This window comes from Camponotus vicinus, unplaced genomic scaffold (assembly GCF_025532165.1).
Source record: "Camponotus vicinus isolate PSW18456_S1 unplaced genomic scaffold, iyCamVici1.0 SCAF_14, whole genome shotgun sequence".
Classification (NCBI taxonomy): Eukaryota; Metazoa; Arthropoda; class Insecta; order Hymenoptera; family Formicidae; genus Camponotus; species Camponotus vicinus.
The window spans coordinates 4,568,426-4,582,708 of NW_028141950.1; the positions used below are offsets into that span (position 1 = coordinate 4,568,426).

At 30.9% G+C, this 14,283-nt stretch overlaps 2 protein-coding genes across 16 annotated transcripts in view; one reads left to right on the forward strand and one right to left on the reverse strand.

Annotated features, from left to right (window-relative positions):
- Lim3 (Lim3 homeobox protein) overlaps positions 1-3,695 on the forward strand; it is a 46,681-nt gene extending 42,986 nt beyond the window's left edge. For both annotated transcript variants that reach the window (XM_083088219.1, XM_083088220.1), the window contains one exon: positions 68-3,695. In XM_083088219.1, coding sequence (XP_082944345.1) covers positions 68-276 — 209 coding nt within the window. In that variant the 3' untranslated portion in view covers positions 277-3,695. The remainder of the gene's footprint in view (positions 1-67) is intronic.
- A 91-nt stretch (positions 3,696-3,786) lies between these two features.
- Positions 3,787-14,283, reverse strand: part of Cnn (phosphodiesterase 4D interacting protein centrosomin) — a 30,630-nt gene continuing 20,133 nt past the window's right edge. For 12 of the 14 annotated variants that reach the window (XM_083088206.1, XM_083088204.1, XM_083088202.1 and 9 more), the window contains 10 exons: positions 13,424-13,834; positions 12,838-13,038; positions 12,424-12,750; positions 8,602-8,718; positions 6,571-7,818; positions 6,112-6,396; positions 5,814-6,038; positions 5,515-5,712; positions 4,749-4,986; positions 3,787-4,614 (listed from right to left, as the gene is read on the reverse strand). In XM_083088206.1, coding sequence (XP_082944332.1) covers positions 4,403-4,614; positions 4,749-4,986; positions 5,515-5,712; positions 5,814-6,038; positions 6,112-6,396; positions 6,571-7,818; positions 8,602-8,718; positions 12,424-12,750; positions 12,838-13,038; positions 13,424-13,834 — 3,462 coding nt within the window. In that variant the 3' untranslated portion in view covers positions 3,787-4,402. The remainder of the gene's footprint in view (positions 4,615-4,748; positions 4,987-5,514; positions 5,713-5,813; positions 6,039-6,111; positions 6,397-6,570; positions 7,819-8,601; positions 8,719-12,423; positions 12,751-12,837; positions 13,039-13,423; positions 13,835-14,283) is intronic. The other 2 variants (XM_083088205.1, XM_083088211.1) reach the window with 2 other exon arrangements.

Consider the following 14,283-nt stretch of genomic DNA (forward strand, 5'->3'; position numbering starts at 1 on the left):
AACTCAAGCTTAAACTATTCCTGCTCGTATCGCAAGTTTACGACTGACGGAAAACGTATGATTCCAGGGGGACCGGGCGGCATGGTGCCAGGACCAGCGTCTGATCTGAGTAACGAGTCGAGCGGCGGTGGTGGCGGTGGAGGCGGTGGCGGAGGAAGTGGCGGTAACAGCGGTACCGGCGGTTATCCTGATTTTCCGCCGTCGCCGGATTCCTGGCTTGGTGAGCCACCGCCCCCGCACGCGCACCATCATTCTCATTCCCATTACGCCACATAACCCGCCAAAACCGCGCGTCGCCAAATACCGTATAGAATAACGTGCTGTCGGCGCGGGGCGTACGTCTGAAATCGACGACGCCGTCGTCATCTTCGAGGAAAGTCGAAGAGCGCTCATCTTTTCCGATATTTCCTTAAAAAATGAAAAATGGAAGATTTTGCAAATTTTAAAAATCTAGGATATGAACGTATTGGATAAAAGTCTGAGTCTATTTTAAGTGTCTTTGATGCAGGATTTATACATGAAAGATCTAAAAGCGAAAGCGCGGTGATAATTTTTGTTCTTCACTAAATATAAATGAACTTCTTAGTAACATATTTGACATTTTTATGGTTTTTTGAAATATTTTGCATTGCATTTTGTATTGATAATATCATTATATCCTGGAATAAATTCTTTTTTCAATTAAAAAGGAATTATCTTTAAAATAGATATCTTCATTTTTCAGAGAGATTTCACTTATAGTATTAATTATTCTATAATATAATTATATGTATATATTTATCGAATATTTTCTTAATTTATTGCAAAAATATAAATAATTTTTATAAAACCTACAATAAAAAATTTATATATATAAATAATTATATATATAAATATTTCAATGAGAGATTTGTCACTTGAAGTGAAAATAGACATCACTCTTCGCTTTTGGATCTTTCATATTTTCACTTTCATTCAATTGATAGAATGGATTTGAATTAATGAATTGTTGATTGAAATTTTTTGAAAACTGTAATATGACGTTCAAGAGAAGATTCATTGAAGATCACTCTCGATGAAGATATCGTCTTCAACGACGACGGAATATGATGTTCGCACGACTCGAGTCCACGAGTTATTCTACATCGGTATTTTACACCGTCCCTTCTCATACGATTTCCCGTCATCGACGCCGTGTAACGTTACATTTATGACACACGTACGATTCGCAATTCGATACTACGATTAATCTGAATATATTTATGTACAAGTTCCTCGTTTCTTGGTATTACGGAGTTTGATTGTCGAGTAATAAATAGGAAGTAGTGTTAAACGTGTCCCCGGATTGTTCGATAGGGATCGATTTGTCACGATTCGGTGAACAGAATCCGATTCAGCGATCGTTAATAATTTCTAGGTATCACTTTCCATCAATTCATCAATCTCGTTTAATTTTGAATGGAACAAAGAATAGAAAAGAGATTTTATAACATGGACATTTTCGCGATACCAAGATATTGATATACGATGCACTCTCATCGATAATCGGTCCAGCGAGATGAATTCACATTATCATGAACGTGATCATTCCACTGCCTCTGACATGAGCTCGATTTTCATGCTACAGCTTTTCGAGAACACCAGAATAACTGTATAAATTCATAATATTAATATATATGTATTAATTCATAATCTTAACTGTAAATATTCGTAATTAGTTAATGTATTAATATGTACATATATGTCTTATTTCCTTTTGCTATCTCAAAGATGTTTAGAAATATGTGCGTAACCTCAGAGTGAATGTAGAGATAATATAAATTTTTCACAAGATTTTTCACAAGACATTATATCTTGTTGATTTGTTATTGTTGAAGAAAGGAAATAAAAAAAAAACTCTGAGATACACTCAATCGAAATAAAACGATTTGTTTCGTTATTTAGGTGATCTCTCAACAAGAATTGAATCTTGAAAATCGGGCGTCGGAGGTGTGTGATTCACCTTGCTTGCGTGTGACGCTAGAATCTTGAAATGTGTATTGTAAATTCGAATTAGACCGATGGGAAAAGCTGAGCCAATTCAAAATGTTCGATTTCAGTTATTCTTTCTTAATTACAGTTGTAAAAAAATTTTGAAGTCGTTTTATTTCAACCTGAAAACTATCTACTTGATATATTTAAATGTGTAAAGCAATTTTGCTTTATTAAATTTTCTGCCTTACTCTTTTTTTTTTACAGAAACTATTAAAAATCGAGCAATTTGAATTGAGAACTTTCTCTAGAGTTGAAGCTGCGTAAAATCATCGACGAGCAAAAGCCGCAACGTAAATATATTACGTTGAACGAGTTGTTGACGTGATTACGAAAGTTTTTTCAAACGTATGTTGTTCATGCTATCTATTCAAGGCTGCATTTAAACTATTACTGTATCTGTGAAAAATTTGAGAAGTCAATGCAAAGCCACAGAGATCGTATAATCTTAAAAAATTACACGATCTTTGACTTATGCATTCTGCGTTGCTACTTTTGTATGCCGATTTATGCAGTCAATCAACGATCAAAATTATAACTTCGAACTACACCTCGCTCGTCGATATATTACGAGGTCACATAAAACCGTCGATTAATAGTATTTTATAAATGACAGAGAAAAAATCGGGAGAGAAATCAGTTAGTCTCGATTCGAGTAAATCAATATGTTGATAATCAAAACAGGAAAGAGAAATGTGTGACTCGATCCTCTTGAATGTACGATAAATGCTAAAAGTAACGCATGATAGTAATATGAGGCTTGCTTGGATTAACTTCAAGACTTGATTGCTTTTCCTCTTCATCTGTTATATTAATATCTTCAATGATTAATTAAATCATGATAAAAAGAGAATATTTCTTACACATTATATAGTATTATAATATTTTTGTTAATTATATTAATTCTTGAGAAAATATATCAAAAGAGAATCACTGCGCGTGATAATCCTTGAAGAGAAAAAAAGATTGCACATTTGTGTCATAAAATTGTTTCAAAAGATTATTAATATTATTTCTTATTTAAATTCTGTGACAAAAACAATATTTATAACAAATGCATGTAGAAAATATAAATGGAGTAACAAGAAAATGTGATTTCTTGAATTCATATGCCTCATATTGCTATTAAATGACGTGCTTGCGTACAATATGAGCGGTAGTAGCAGCAGAAGAGACAGAAAGAGAGAGAACGTCACTATAGAATTGTATATAATATGCATAAATATCGTTCCCAACCCTCTCTCCTCTTTTCTGTCTCCCTATCATGCTCTCTTTGTCTTTTCTCTTACCTGCCCTTTAAACGTACGTTTTACATAACAGCGGATTACACGATTATCGCGAAGGGGAGGAAACGGTAAAGAGAAGTATATTAGACTCGTAAAAGAGAGATTAATGTTGTACAGTATAAGAATCGTATTTCTTTCCGCTCCTCGTCGGGTATGCGGCCGAAGAAGTTCGCATGTCTGGCAGAGTTCGTAAACTTCACATCACTATGAGTTATTACGGATCTTTATATTATTATCTAGTCATGGAGTGATAATAAAAATTCTATCATAATCTTACGTCATGCGTGGCTTTATTTCCACACTCCAAGATATATCGTGATATATTAAATGTGAAATTAAATTGCTTGGAGATAGATAATAAAATACGAAGGACAAAGATTGAAAAATATAAAACAAAAATTCGAGACATTAAATTAACGTAATTAACTATCCGTGTCACATTCCACACTATGTATGTATCATGAATACGCATTTGTGATTGGTACACAAATTCTTAAATATCAATGGCACTTTATTAAGTGGTGGTATTATGTACAGATGCTACATAATGATACACACATGCAGTAATTATATATATATATATATACACACACATACGCGTATTTCTGTTATTCATAAAGCAAAATACGTCAATGAACGAAGACTGACTTTAAGGCTGATGCGATTTGCGCAATCATCAGCACTTAGAGCTTTTTCCATGGAAAGAAAATCTACAAAAATGCCTCTTTCTCATTACGTCTATATAAAATATATACAAATCTCAATATACATCTTTTTCGTTTATATATATAAATATATATTTTTTTTTGTAATGAAAATAGCATGTTTCGTTTGTATGAAAATATTCCTCACTTAGAAATCTTTTCGTTTAGAAATTTTGTAATATATCTAGGAATATCGTAATCTTTTGTACCGATATGTATTGATCATTCTCTCATCTCATCAAAACGAGAAGAAGAGATAAATGAGAAACAGATAAAACACGATATTACATTTGCATGAATAAATAGTTAATCTACGAGAACACAATTCAACAAGTAACAATTATACTTATTTTTTTTTGTTCTTTATGCAATATTTCTCGATCTGTCAGTCTGCAATCTCTATTAATTGTCTGAAGGTTCATCAAATGTCCTCGTTTTTTTCAGGACATTTCTAGTAATCATGAGCTGCTTTATTATTGCCTTTTCAACATTTTTTTTATTCTTGTTTGAAGTTGATAAGTGCTCAAATGTGTCCTCTAGCGCTCTCCTAGTTTTCATCAGTTTTCGTTTTAACGCTTCATTTTCTTGTTTCAAAGTTTCTACCTCATCAAGACCTAAGAATAAAAAAATTACAAAACAATTTAAAATTAATTTAAAAAAATAATTTTAAATTATATATATTAATATAAAAATATATTATATTATATATTAATAAAATTTTTTACATAAATAATATTTCAAAACGCACCTTCTATTGGTAATGGACTTTCACTGTTTGTATCTCGAGCTCTGTGATTACCATTCCCACTATCTTCATCGCTTAATAAGTTAGTCATAGATTCTGTGATCTTTAATGTGTCTTTTAAAGGCCTTATTGTGGTAACCGCAGCATCACTTTCTATTCCTAAATCTGGCGAACAGCTGGACTTACTACGTCCTCCAAGCGTATAATAATTTGTCGATTGCCAACTTGAATGTTGCAAGTTCTGCAATAAATTATGAAAATCAAAATTTGAATCTTGCGATCACACATAATCATAAAAGTTGAAAGTTTTAAACAAGGGAACGCAACATTTATTATAATATATGTAACTTTCAATCACATACATGCATCTTTCTACTGAAATTATAACAAATTTATTATAATAATGCAAAAATCATGACTATAAATTATATGTAATAATATGTACGTATATATTTAATTTAACGTACAATCATAATGTACAAATCACAAACATTATTAGCATGCACAGTATTCTAATTAAGAGAATTAAATAAGAAAATTCTCTTGTATTATACATGACTAGTATCAAATGCAGTGTCTAATTATGCCGAAGAATAATTATGCCGTGCAATTATTGTTATCAGTTAACAGTGTGAAATAATACTGAGAAGTTTTTACATGCCGCATATTTCAAATTTAAAAGTATTTATATTACATTTTTAATTTTTGCAATATAAATGAAACTAAAGATTAAACATTTACACAATTAAGAAATTTGGAAACAACTAACGTTATATTGATATTCATGTAGAATATCGCAGGTTTGCTTGAGCGTGGTGTCTGTGGGTATAGACGACACGCCGCTCGAGCTCGGTGCCGAATCGCTAGCCTCGCACACTGCCATGTGTCTTCTGAACTCTTTATTCGTTGCCTCGAGCTCTTGCACTCTTGCTTGGTGCGAATCATTAATCTGATTGAGATCAAATATCTGTACGACGATGATATTATATGTTAGTATATTCTCGCGCACGCACATACATACAGGAAGGGGAAAGGGAGGATTATTTTTATAACTCCAGCCTCATTTACCTCTTTGCTGAATTTATCGTGTAGTGATCGAACAGTCACGTCATACCGATTCTCCATTTTTCTTATTTCTTGCTCAAGTCTTAATTTGTCATTTGTCAACTTCGTATTCTCCACGAGTATCTGACTGTGCGAAAGGGTGAGATGATCTAGATCTTTTCTTAAAGTGGATATGGTAGTTTTGGCAGTTTCGTTTTCTTCTTCCAGTCGTTTAATTCCTACTCGCATCTGAAATAAATAATCGGATAATTAAATTTATGTCCAAGTTTTTACAATTAGTATAAGAAAATAGGTTTCATACCGATTCGTTCTCCTTGTTAAGAATTAATAGAGTTTCCGTGGTCTTTTTCTCGTTTTCTTTATATTGCAAAAATTCAGCTTTTTGTTTTGTCATTTCGTTTGCCATTTGCTCAACGTCATTGATCTTTTTCTCCATTTGCGTTTTGCGAAAGCTATTCTGTTTGCTTTCCTTTCTTAACACATGAAACTCGTGTATTCTTTTTTCCAAGGAAGCTTGTAACTTTTCACAGAACTTTTGAGATTTCTCCAATTTTGTAATGAATAGAGTTAACTTTTCATCAATTGCCTGTAAACAAATTCAATTTCTGAATTCTAAATTTAATAAATCATGAATTTATAAATTCTAACAAGAATAGCAAAATCGAAAAACGTAAATTATTTCACAATCTTTAATTAAAAATTAATATTATAAACCATATTAATATATATAACTAAGCAATCTAAATATAGATATACTCACACAATCGAAAGAGACTTTTGTAACTAGATCATTCCTTAGAGCACTAAGTTCAGAATACAGCATGTTATTCGTTTCTTTTAGTTCTTGTATTTGGTAGCTCGTGTCCAAATCATTTAGATCGTTTTGATAAGTCTTGTAGTAAGGCACATAGTCTGCGGAGTCTTCAGAATCGCTGCAGGCCTTCGTGTACTTTGTAAATCTGGATCGGCTCGGATTCTTGTATTGCATTTCCTGCAGACCAATTCTAGCCATAGAGACGGTTCGATCGGGTTCAGAAAACGTCTCAGAATCTGACTGCGAAGCCTGATTCTTCGCTGTCTCCGCAATGTTTTCGGATCGACTTCTTCTCACGGAACCATCCGTTCTGTCATTCGCTATCACACTGTCCTGCATAGTCATGCCTTCCAGAGCGCGCACGAAATCGTTCGACAGTATCTTGGAGCTAAGTAGAACATCTAGCACAATCTTCTTGTGTTCATTACCAATGGTGTCCGCGCGATCAGCGCTCTGCAGCATCTCTTTCATGAACTTCACCAGATCCTTCAGATGCGTACGCAGCAGCTCGCAGTATTTTTTCGCCCGCTCCGTTTCGTTACCACAACCATCGATTTCCGCAGCGATATCAGGCTTCGCTACGAGTTTCAGCCATTTCAAGTAGTCCACTTCCTTTTCCAGATCGTTTCGCTGACTCGTCAATCTCTGAATGTATTCGCCTAACGTCTTCATATTTACCGTTTCATTCCCGTTGATGTAATTAAGTTGGACAGTTTCGTCTGCAATGTTTACTTTGATACCGATTTCGTTCAGCTCGCGAATTAAATTTGTCAGCTGTGAATTATCGACTTCCTGGACAGTTTCAGATTTATTACGACTCCTATCATGGCCGTATGATGCCGTCATGTGGTTGTGTAGTTTGGCAATTTCCTTATTTTTGCTCCAGAGCTCTGTATTGACCAGTTTTTGAAGATTCTGAGTCGTCATCTGCAACTCCTTCGTCAGCTGTTCAATCTTGCGGTTTTTCTCCTCAATCTCGACGTTTCGTTGATCCAACTGCTCGAGTAATTCATCCCTTCGCGGAGTATCATTGTGACAATCGGTAGTAGTGACTTCATTAACACTATTCATCTCGACATGTTTCAGCTTATCGAGTTCGGCGATTTTGTCTTTCAACTCTTTCGTAATAATCTGCTTCTCTGCCTCCAGAATTTCGATTCTTTGCACCTTATCTTGAAAACGTTCTTCAAGTTCCTGCACAATAAAAAAATTTAATTAATTTAATTTCCACAAAAATAAATTGTATTATTAAATAACTATTATTTTAAATATGTTTATGATATGTCTTATTTATAATATGTTTATGACATATAAGTCTTATTTATAAAACGCAAATAAATAATATAATTATGATAAATTGAAAAAATTTGTTTGTTCTAGGAGTAAACTTGGAGTTTTAAATATATACATACACATAAATTTTATATTTTTTATAAGTTACTTAAAAGAGGAAAAGAATCCTTAAAACAACAAAATTATAAAATATTAATAAATAGTAATCATTGAATGTTTTTAAATGTGTTTATTATCACGATTATACGAACATAAATATATAATTTTTAAATATTATTAATAAATCTTGTCGTATACGCAGTCTATATGCTTTTTAGATTATTTATAATGCATCATCTCTGACCAAGTATTCAATTAATATGATTTCCATTTAGAATATCGCAAACATTGTATAGTACATATATTTAATTATACTTTGCTTTTTATTTCATTATTTGAATAATTATACAAATCATCATATATACATTGAAAAAAAATATAGATGATGCAACAATTAACAAAATATGATTAGCAAACATTCAATTAAAAAAAAAATAGATATATAAGATATATCTTTCAATTATTATGTTGATTATTATTTAATATTTATGTGCAAAATATTAAGTATTTTATTATTTTATTATACATGTGAATATTTCATGCAAAATATCATAATATGAATTCTAAATTATATTTGCACTATACCTCAAACTGAATTTGCGTCTGTTCTTCCTGTTTTTCCAAAAGACTTTTTTCAGCTTTTATTGTCTCGATTTGGTCCCGCAGGTCATTGATCTTGCTTTCCATTTCTTCGAAACGTTGCTGCAAGCATAAAGTATCGTTCCACGTCAATAAAACTCAAAACATTAGAGATTCATTAAAGACACTTTATTAGAACATATAATTTTGATTACAGTAAAATATCAAAATTCAATATATATAATATATGAGAAGCGGGATTTCTAAGAAGTGGTAAAAAGATTTAATTGCAAAGATGTTACATGCAAGATATTTTATACAGGGAGATTTTTATACATGGGAATGATTATATATTCGTCAATTTTTCGTTTTCTTATTATACCAACATCGCGGCGGTACGAGTGTGACAATCGCCGGCCCCTAAAAGGAAAATGTTTTTTGTAATCTTTTCTTGTTTACTACAAAAAATATGTCATTCCAAAACATATATAAGTCCTGGGTAAGAATATATATATTTTATACATACATTCTCAATCGTATGAAATATAACGGTATAAATTTTGTTCCAATAAAAAAAATTTATTTTAAATTAATTTAAAAAAGTATACATATAAATACATATAGAAAATCTAACAGATAAGAAATACGTAATTCCATTAAAACAATTTTAATAGAATGGACTTTTAATCGTTTTTAAATTTTCAATTAATATGATTTCCATTTAGAATATTGAATATCAATTTAGAATATTTTTTAATGGATTGGACTTTTAATCGTTTTAAAATTTTATGATAAAAGCTGACGAAATTTGTGTATTAGTAACAAATTTATATAGCTTTAAAAAAAAAATTTGGAGATTAATAATTTTCATTTTTTAAAATCATTGACTTAAGATAGCTTAATTCATACAACATAAGCAATATAATTGCAGTATAATTTATTCTTTTAAAATATATTATGCTATAATTATGTTATAATTTTCTAAATTAATTTATCGATCTCAATAATTATTGACATTTTAACACAAATCATCTTTTGATTTTAATCTGCAACATTTAGAGCTAATACTGTAAAGAGGGAGCCCAGTAGAGTTAAGCAAAGCCAGTATAGTCTCTTAATGGGAATACCGAGAAGGACAACACTCGACAACATTATACCTACCTCCATCCGGATTGAGGCGCACAGACAAGAGAACATATTTAGTTGTTGAATTTTTTTAACTTTAAAATCGAAGCAACAATACAGGCAACGATCGATTAGATACTCTACGTCAATGCTAGTGTGATCAGCGCTGGTGAATATCTTTTTTCGACAAGATTATGCCGATACCTACGCGTCTAATTTAAACTTTGAATAGCACCTTATGACCGTAATCAGTTACCAAATCCACAATAAAATTATTAATAATTTTTTAAAAATATTTCTAGTTGAATTTAAAAAATATGTAATTTTTTCTATTTTCACAAATTTTTCTCGACTATCGTTCTCTGATTTATTCGACGCACGGCAATTTGCGATTTCCTCGCTGTGTCAGTCAAGGGTTATCGCGTGCTATTTCCGGAGCATGTGCGAGTCGTTCTCGTGGTATCTCGTAAAGAGAGTTGGAAGATCGGTGACGGATCTATCACGTTATTGCACGTGATGCTGTGTATATTCGTGTAATATTGTTCGTTCGATGCTACCGCGGATGCGGCGGCTGAGATCGGTCGAGATGAGTTTTCGTATGAAGACTGCCGCGTATCGCGACATGTAGACCGTAAGAAGCTGCGAGAAGAGGCGGCGGTCTCTATTAATAGACGACGACCGCGTCTTCTGCACACGGTATTCCCAAGATACCAGGGCGCTTTACGGCTCGAAGATCTCTCACTAGCTGGGCTCCTTAAAAAACTTTATAACATTGACAAGCAAACACCATAAATCAAGATGTAGAAAATTTTATAAAATGAAAGTAAAAGGAGAAGTTTAAATTATAAAAAAAATATATCATGCAAAGGGATAATAAGAAATAAGAAAAATTTAAAAAAAAGTAATTTAATTCTTATTTAGATATTTAATAATTAAATATTTAATAATAATAAAGCAATAATTCTTTCGTTTCTTTTTTTTATGAATATTAATAATAGATGAAAATTAGTCCAATGATATTTTTACATTAGTTTTCAATTTATAGTAAAAAAAAGTTTATACTATAACATTCACATTATTTAATATTTTATTTAATAAATTGGATATTGGATATTTAACTAGACAATGTAGCTCATAAATAGCTAAGAAATATTCGTAAAATTCTCTATATGGATATATCAAAAAATATATAATTATAATACGGAATTGCAACATCATTAAATTCTTTAAAAAGGAACGCAATAGGCGTAACCTGAGCGAAAATGGAGAAACAAAGTGAAGACAAGAAGAATTCAAGCAAGTATCTCTTAGCATAAGTCTTGAAACTAATAAGTTTTGAGATTCAAACGAGATTTAAGCAGTGAGTAATAAGTGAATAATAAGAATCCGCGACAGCTTTGATAATTATGATAAACACGATTTTGTGAATTAAATAAACTAAAATTTACTATTAGAAAATAAAAAATATGATGTGGTTTTAATATTATAATTGGAGCATGCATAATGATGAAATTGAAGAAAATGTTTGAGGAAAACTAAAACTGCAACTAAAAATTCATACAAATCGGATTTTGAGCAATGATCGAAATTAAATAAAAAAAAAAATAACTAATATGTTTCAGGTACATTATTTCACTATGTAATTTACTAATAATACTTAATTTAAATACATTTTGGCAAAACAATCAAACTTCTTACAAATATAATTATAAAATTTTATAAAGAATTTTTTATATTCTTTTATGCTTTTATGCAAAGTTTAAAAAACTTTCGACGATTTCTATCAATAGGTTCAATAAAATGTTGAAAAATACATAAAATATTCAATAAACAGTAAATCAAATAACGCAATTTTAACTAAAGATTTACTATAATAATATAAAAAATCTGAACACATATATAATTTACATTTTTTTAGAAAAATTTGTATATCCAGAAAATTTTATCCTCCATATAATAAATACGCACAAATTATGTCTTGATATAAAAAATTTCATTATTTGTTATAAAAAAAACTGTCATAGAAATAATAAAATAAAAATTAATTGTAATATTTAGATACAAAGTTAAAATATAAATGAACTATAAATAAACTTGTAAAAATTTTAAAATTTTATAAAATTATATAAATGTACAAAAAATTCTTCTTTAAATGTGAATATATAATCTATTACATGCGTTCTGAATTATCAATAAGTAAATTGCGAATAAACGATAAAAAAATATGCATTATTAAAATTTATCTAGCACACGGCACAAAATGTATTGTGTATTTGATAAAAAATAATTAAAGTAATAATTAAATTACAAAGATAATTCATAACAAAATGTTTACAGAATAAGTCTTACGTTAGAAGAAAGCGATAAAAGTACTAAAAATCATGCAATGTGACAGAAAACAGAAAGTAAAAAAGTAGAAATAGAAATTAGGTATAAAATTTGTGGTCCTGAAAGAAATAGAGAAGACTTTTTTTTAAAAAGCTGTCTAATCATGCTTCTTGTTGAGCAAAGTGCATCTCTACGCTTCAAGATTACGCATATTTTAAAATAACACATATACAACATTGGATTTTTTATTTGCAATATTTTACATTATTTGCAATATGTATTACAAATAATGTAAAACCTTTATCAATTATTGAATATGCGAAACGTAGAGATTGGCAAACAAGAACAAGAAGAAAAATAATTTGCAATATTGACCTGTTCGCTGGAATCGTTTTCGGAGTTGCTCGCATTCTTGACGTCGAGATCTTTCAAGGAAACGGGATCGTGGCTGTTTCTTCTTTTACGCAATTCCGTTTCCAGTTCCAGGATCCTTTGTTCTTTACGAGAATATATATCTTGGATTTGTTGCTCGCGTTCAACGAAACCTTGTATCGCCCTAATGGCTTTCTCGTATTCGCCTTCTAGTTTCTTCAATTTCTGTTCTGAAATTTCCATCTGCTTCTGAGCATTGCATAATTTTAATATCATTTGTTTTCTGGTGTCCTCTTGCCGTTTTAATTCGTTATCCCGCTCTTCCAATTCCTGTAATTCGAATTTTTTTGATAAACCAGATTATCTTATTGCGTAAAACTAATAATGAAAAAGAGAAGAGAGAGAAATCTAATTAACCTTGATCAATTGCCTAATCTCGTTGCCATCTCCGCCTAAAGATGAATTCAAACTCGCTGTGTTTTCTTTTGTATTCGATTCATGATCATAAGCATTATATTTAGTTATGTTCTGCCCCACAAACAGCGGTAAATCGGTGGTTCCCAGCGAAGTTACAGCCGAAGGACTATTAGGCGGCGAACGCTTACCATAGTTTTCGCACTGCAAAATATAAAAAACGGAAAATTATAATAGAAAATAAATAAGAAAATAACTTTAAAATATAAGTAAGCTTGATAAGCTTAAATTTCTCTCTGAAATTGCATATTTAATGTAACTATTATATTTTATTTGTAAGATTATATTTATTATATAAAACTATGTTTATTAAAACTGTTAGTAAAGTTAAAAATTAAAGAGAAAGATATTTGATGATTAAATATGACGGTAGTTGTTATAAAAAAACATCGGTAACGTTAAGTATACAATGAATCTTAAAATAATAAATGTCTTTGTCTCAAAACTTATTAAAAATCTCCTCCATAATAAACTTCATACTGTAATAAAAATTTTATATCATTTAACAAAAAAGCGAAGATCGATTTACCTGTGATAATAGCGTACGATGCTTATTGTTGATTTCTGCGAGGGCATCATCGCGAGTTTTCACAGATGTCCTCAATTGAATGATCTGCTTTTTCCTTTTTTCGGATACTTGCTTGATCTCCTCATACATGCGATTCTTTTCCTCCAACAACGAATTTTTCTGTTTTAACAGTCTGTCTCGTTCACTGAGATCGTCTTTGCATTGTTGTACAACGGAATCCTTCTTAAGTAATTCCTCCTTTAACTCCTTTACTTCTTCGCGCAGTTTCTCAGTGCTTCGTACTCGATCACAGTCCTGCTTCTCTCGCAGTTGCGTCTGCATATCCAGCTGTTCCCTGAACTGGTCCCTTTCGTTCTCAAGTTCTTCCGCCCAGTAGCGTTCCTCTTCCAAAGTGACGGTTGTCTGTTTCACCTAAATCACATCGGAAATATCATATAAATAATCACAATTCTTTTTTGTGTAAGCATCATAAGCATATTTTTGCGCAAATTATCATTTTTAGTCAGAAACGAAATTATTTACAGTTATGAAGAAGAAATGTTTAATTTCTTTAACTCTGTATTATCTTTACTTTTCTCAGTTTTTTGTTCCGTGCCGTATTCGAAGCTACTGTATTAATGAAACGATACGAGATACAACTTCGACATTACATTAAATATTAAGATAAATGAATAAATAAAAAAATATGTTTATATATCTAACTGATAAATTTGTTAGACTTAGTAAAAAAAGAAATTTCCAAAAAATAAATTTTTTTAAAAAAGCCATTGTTTGAAGACAAATATGCTAACTTCTTTTGAGATTATTCACAGCGAGAACAGAAAAATATCATTATTATTAAAATAAATTTTACTGATGAT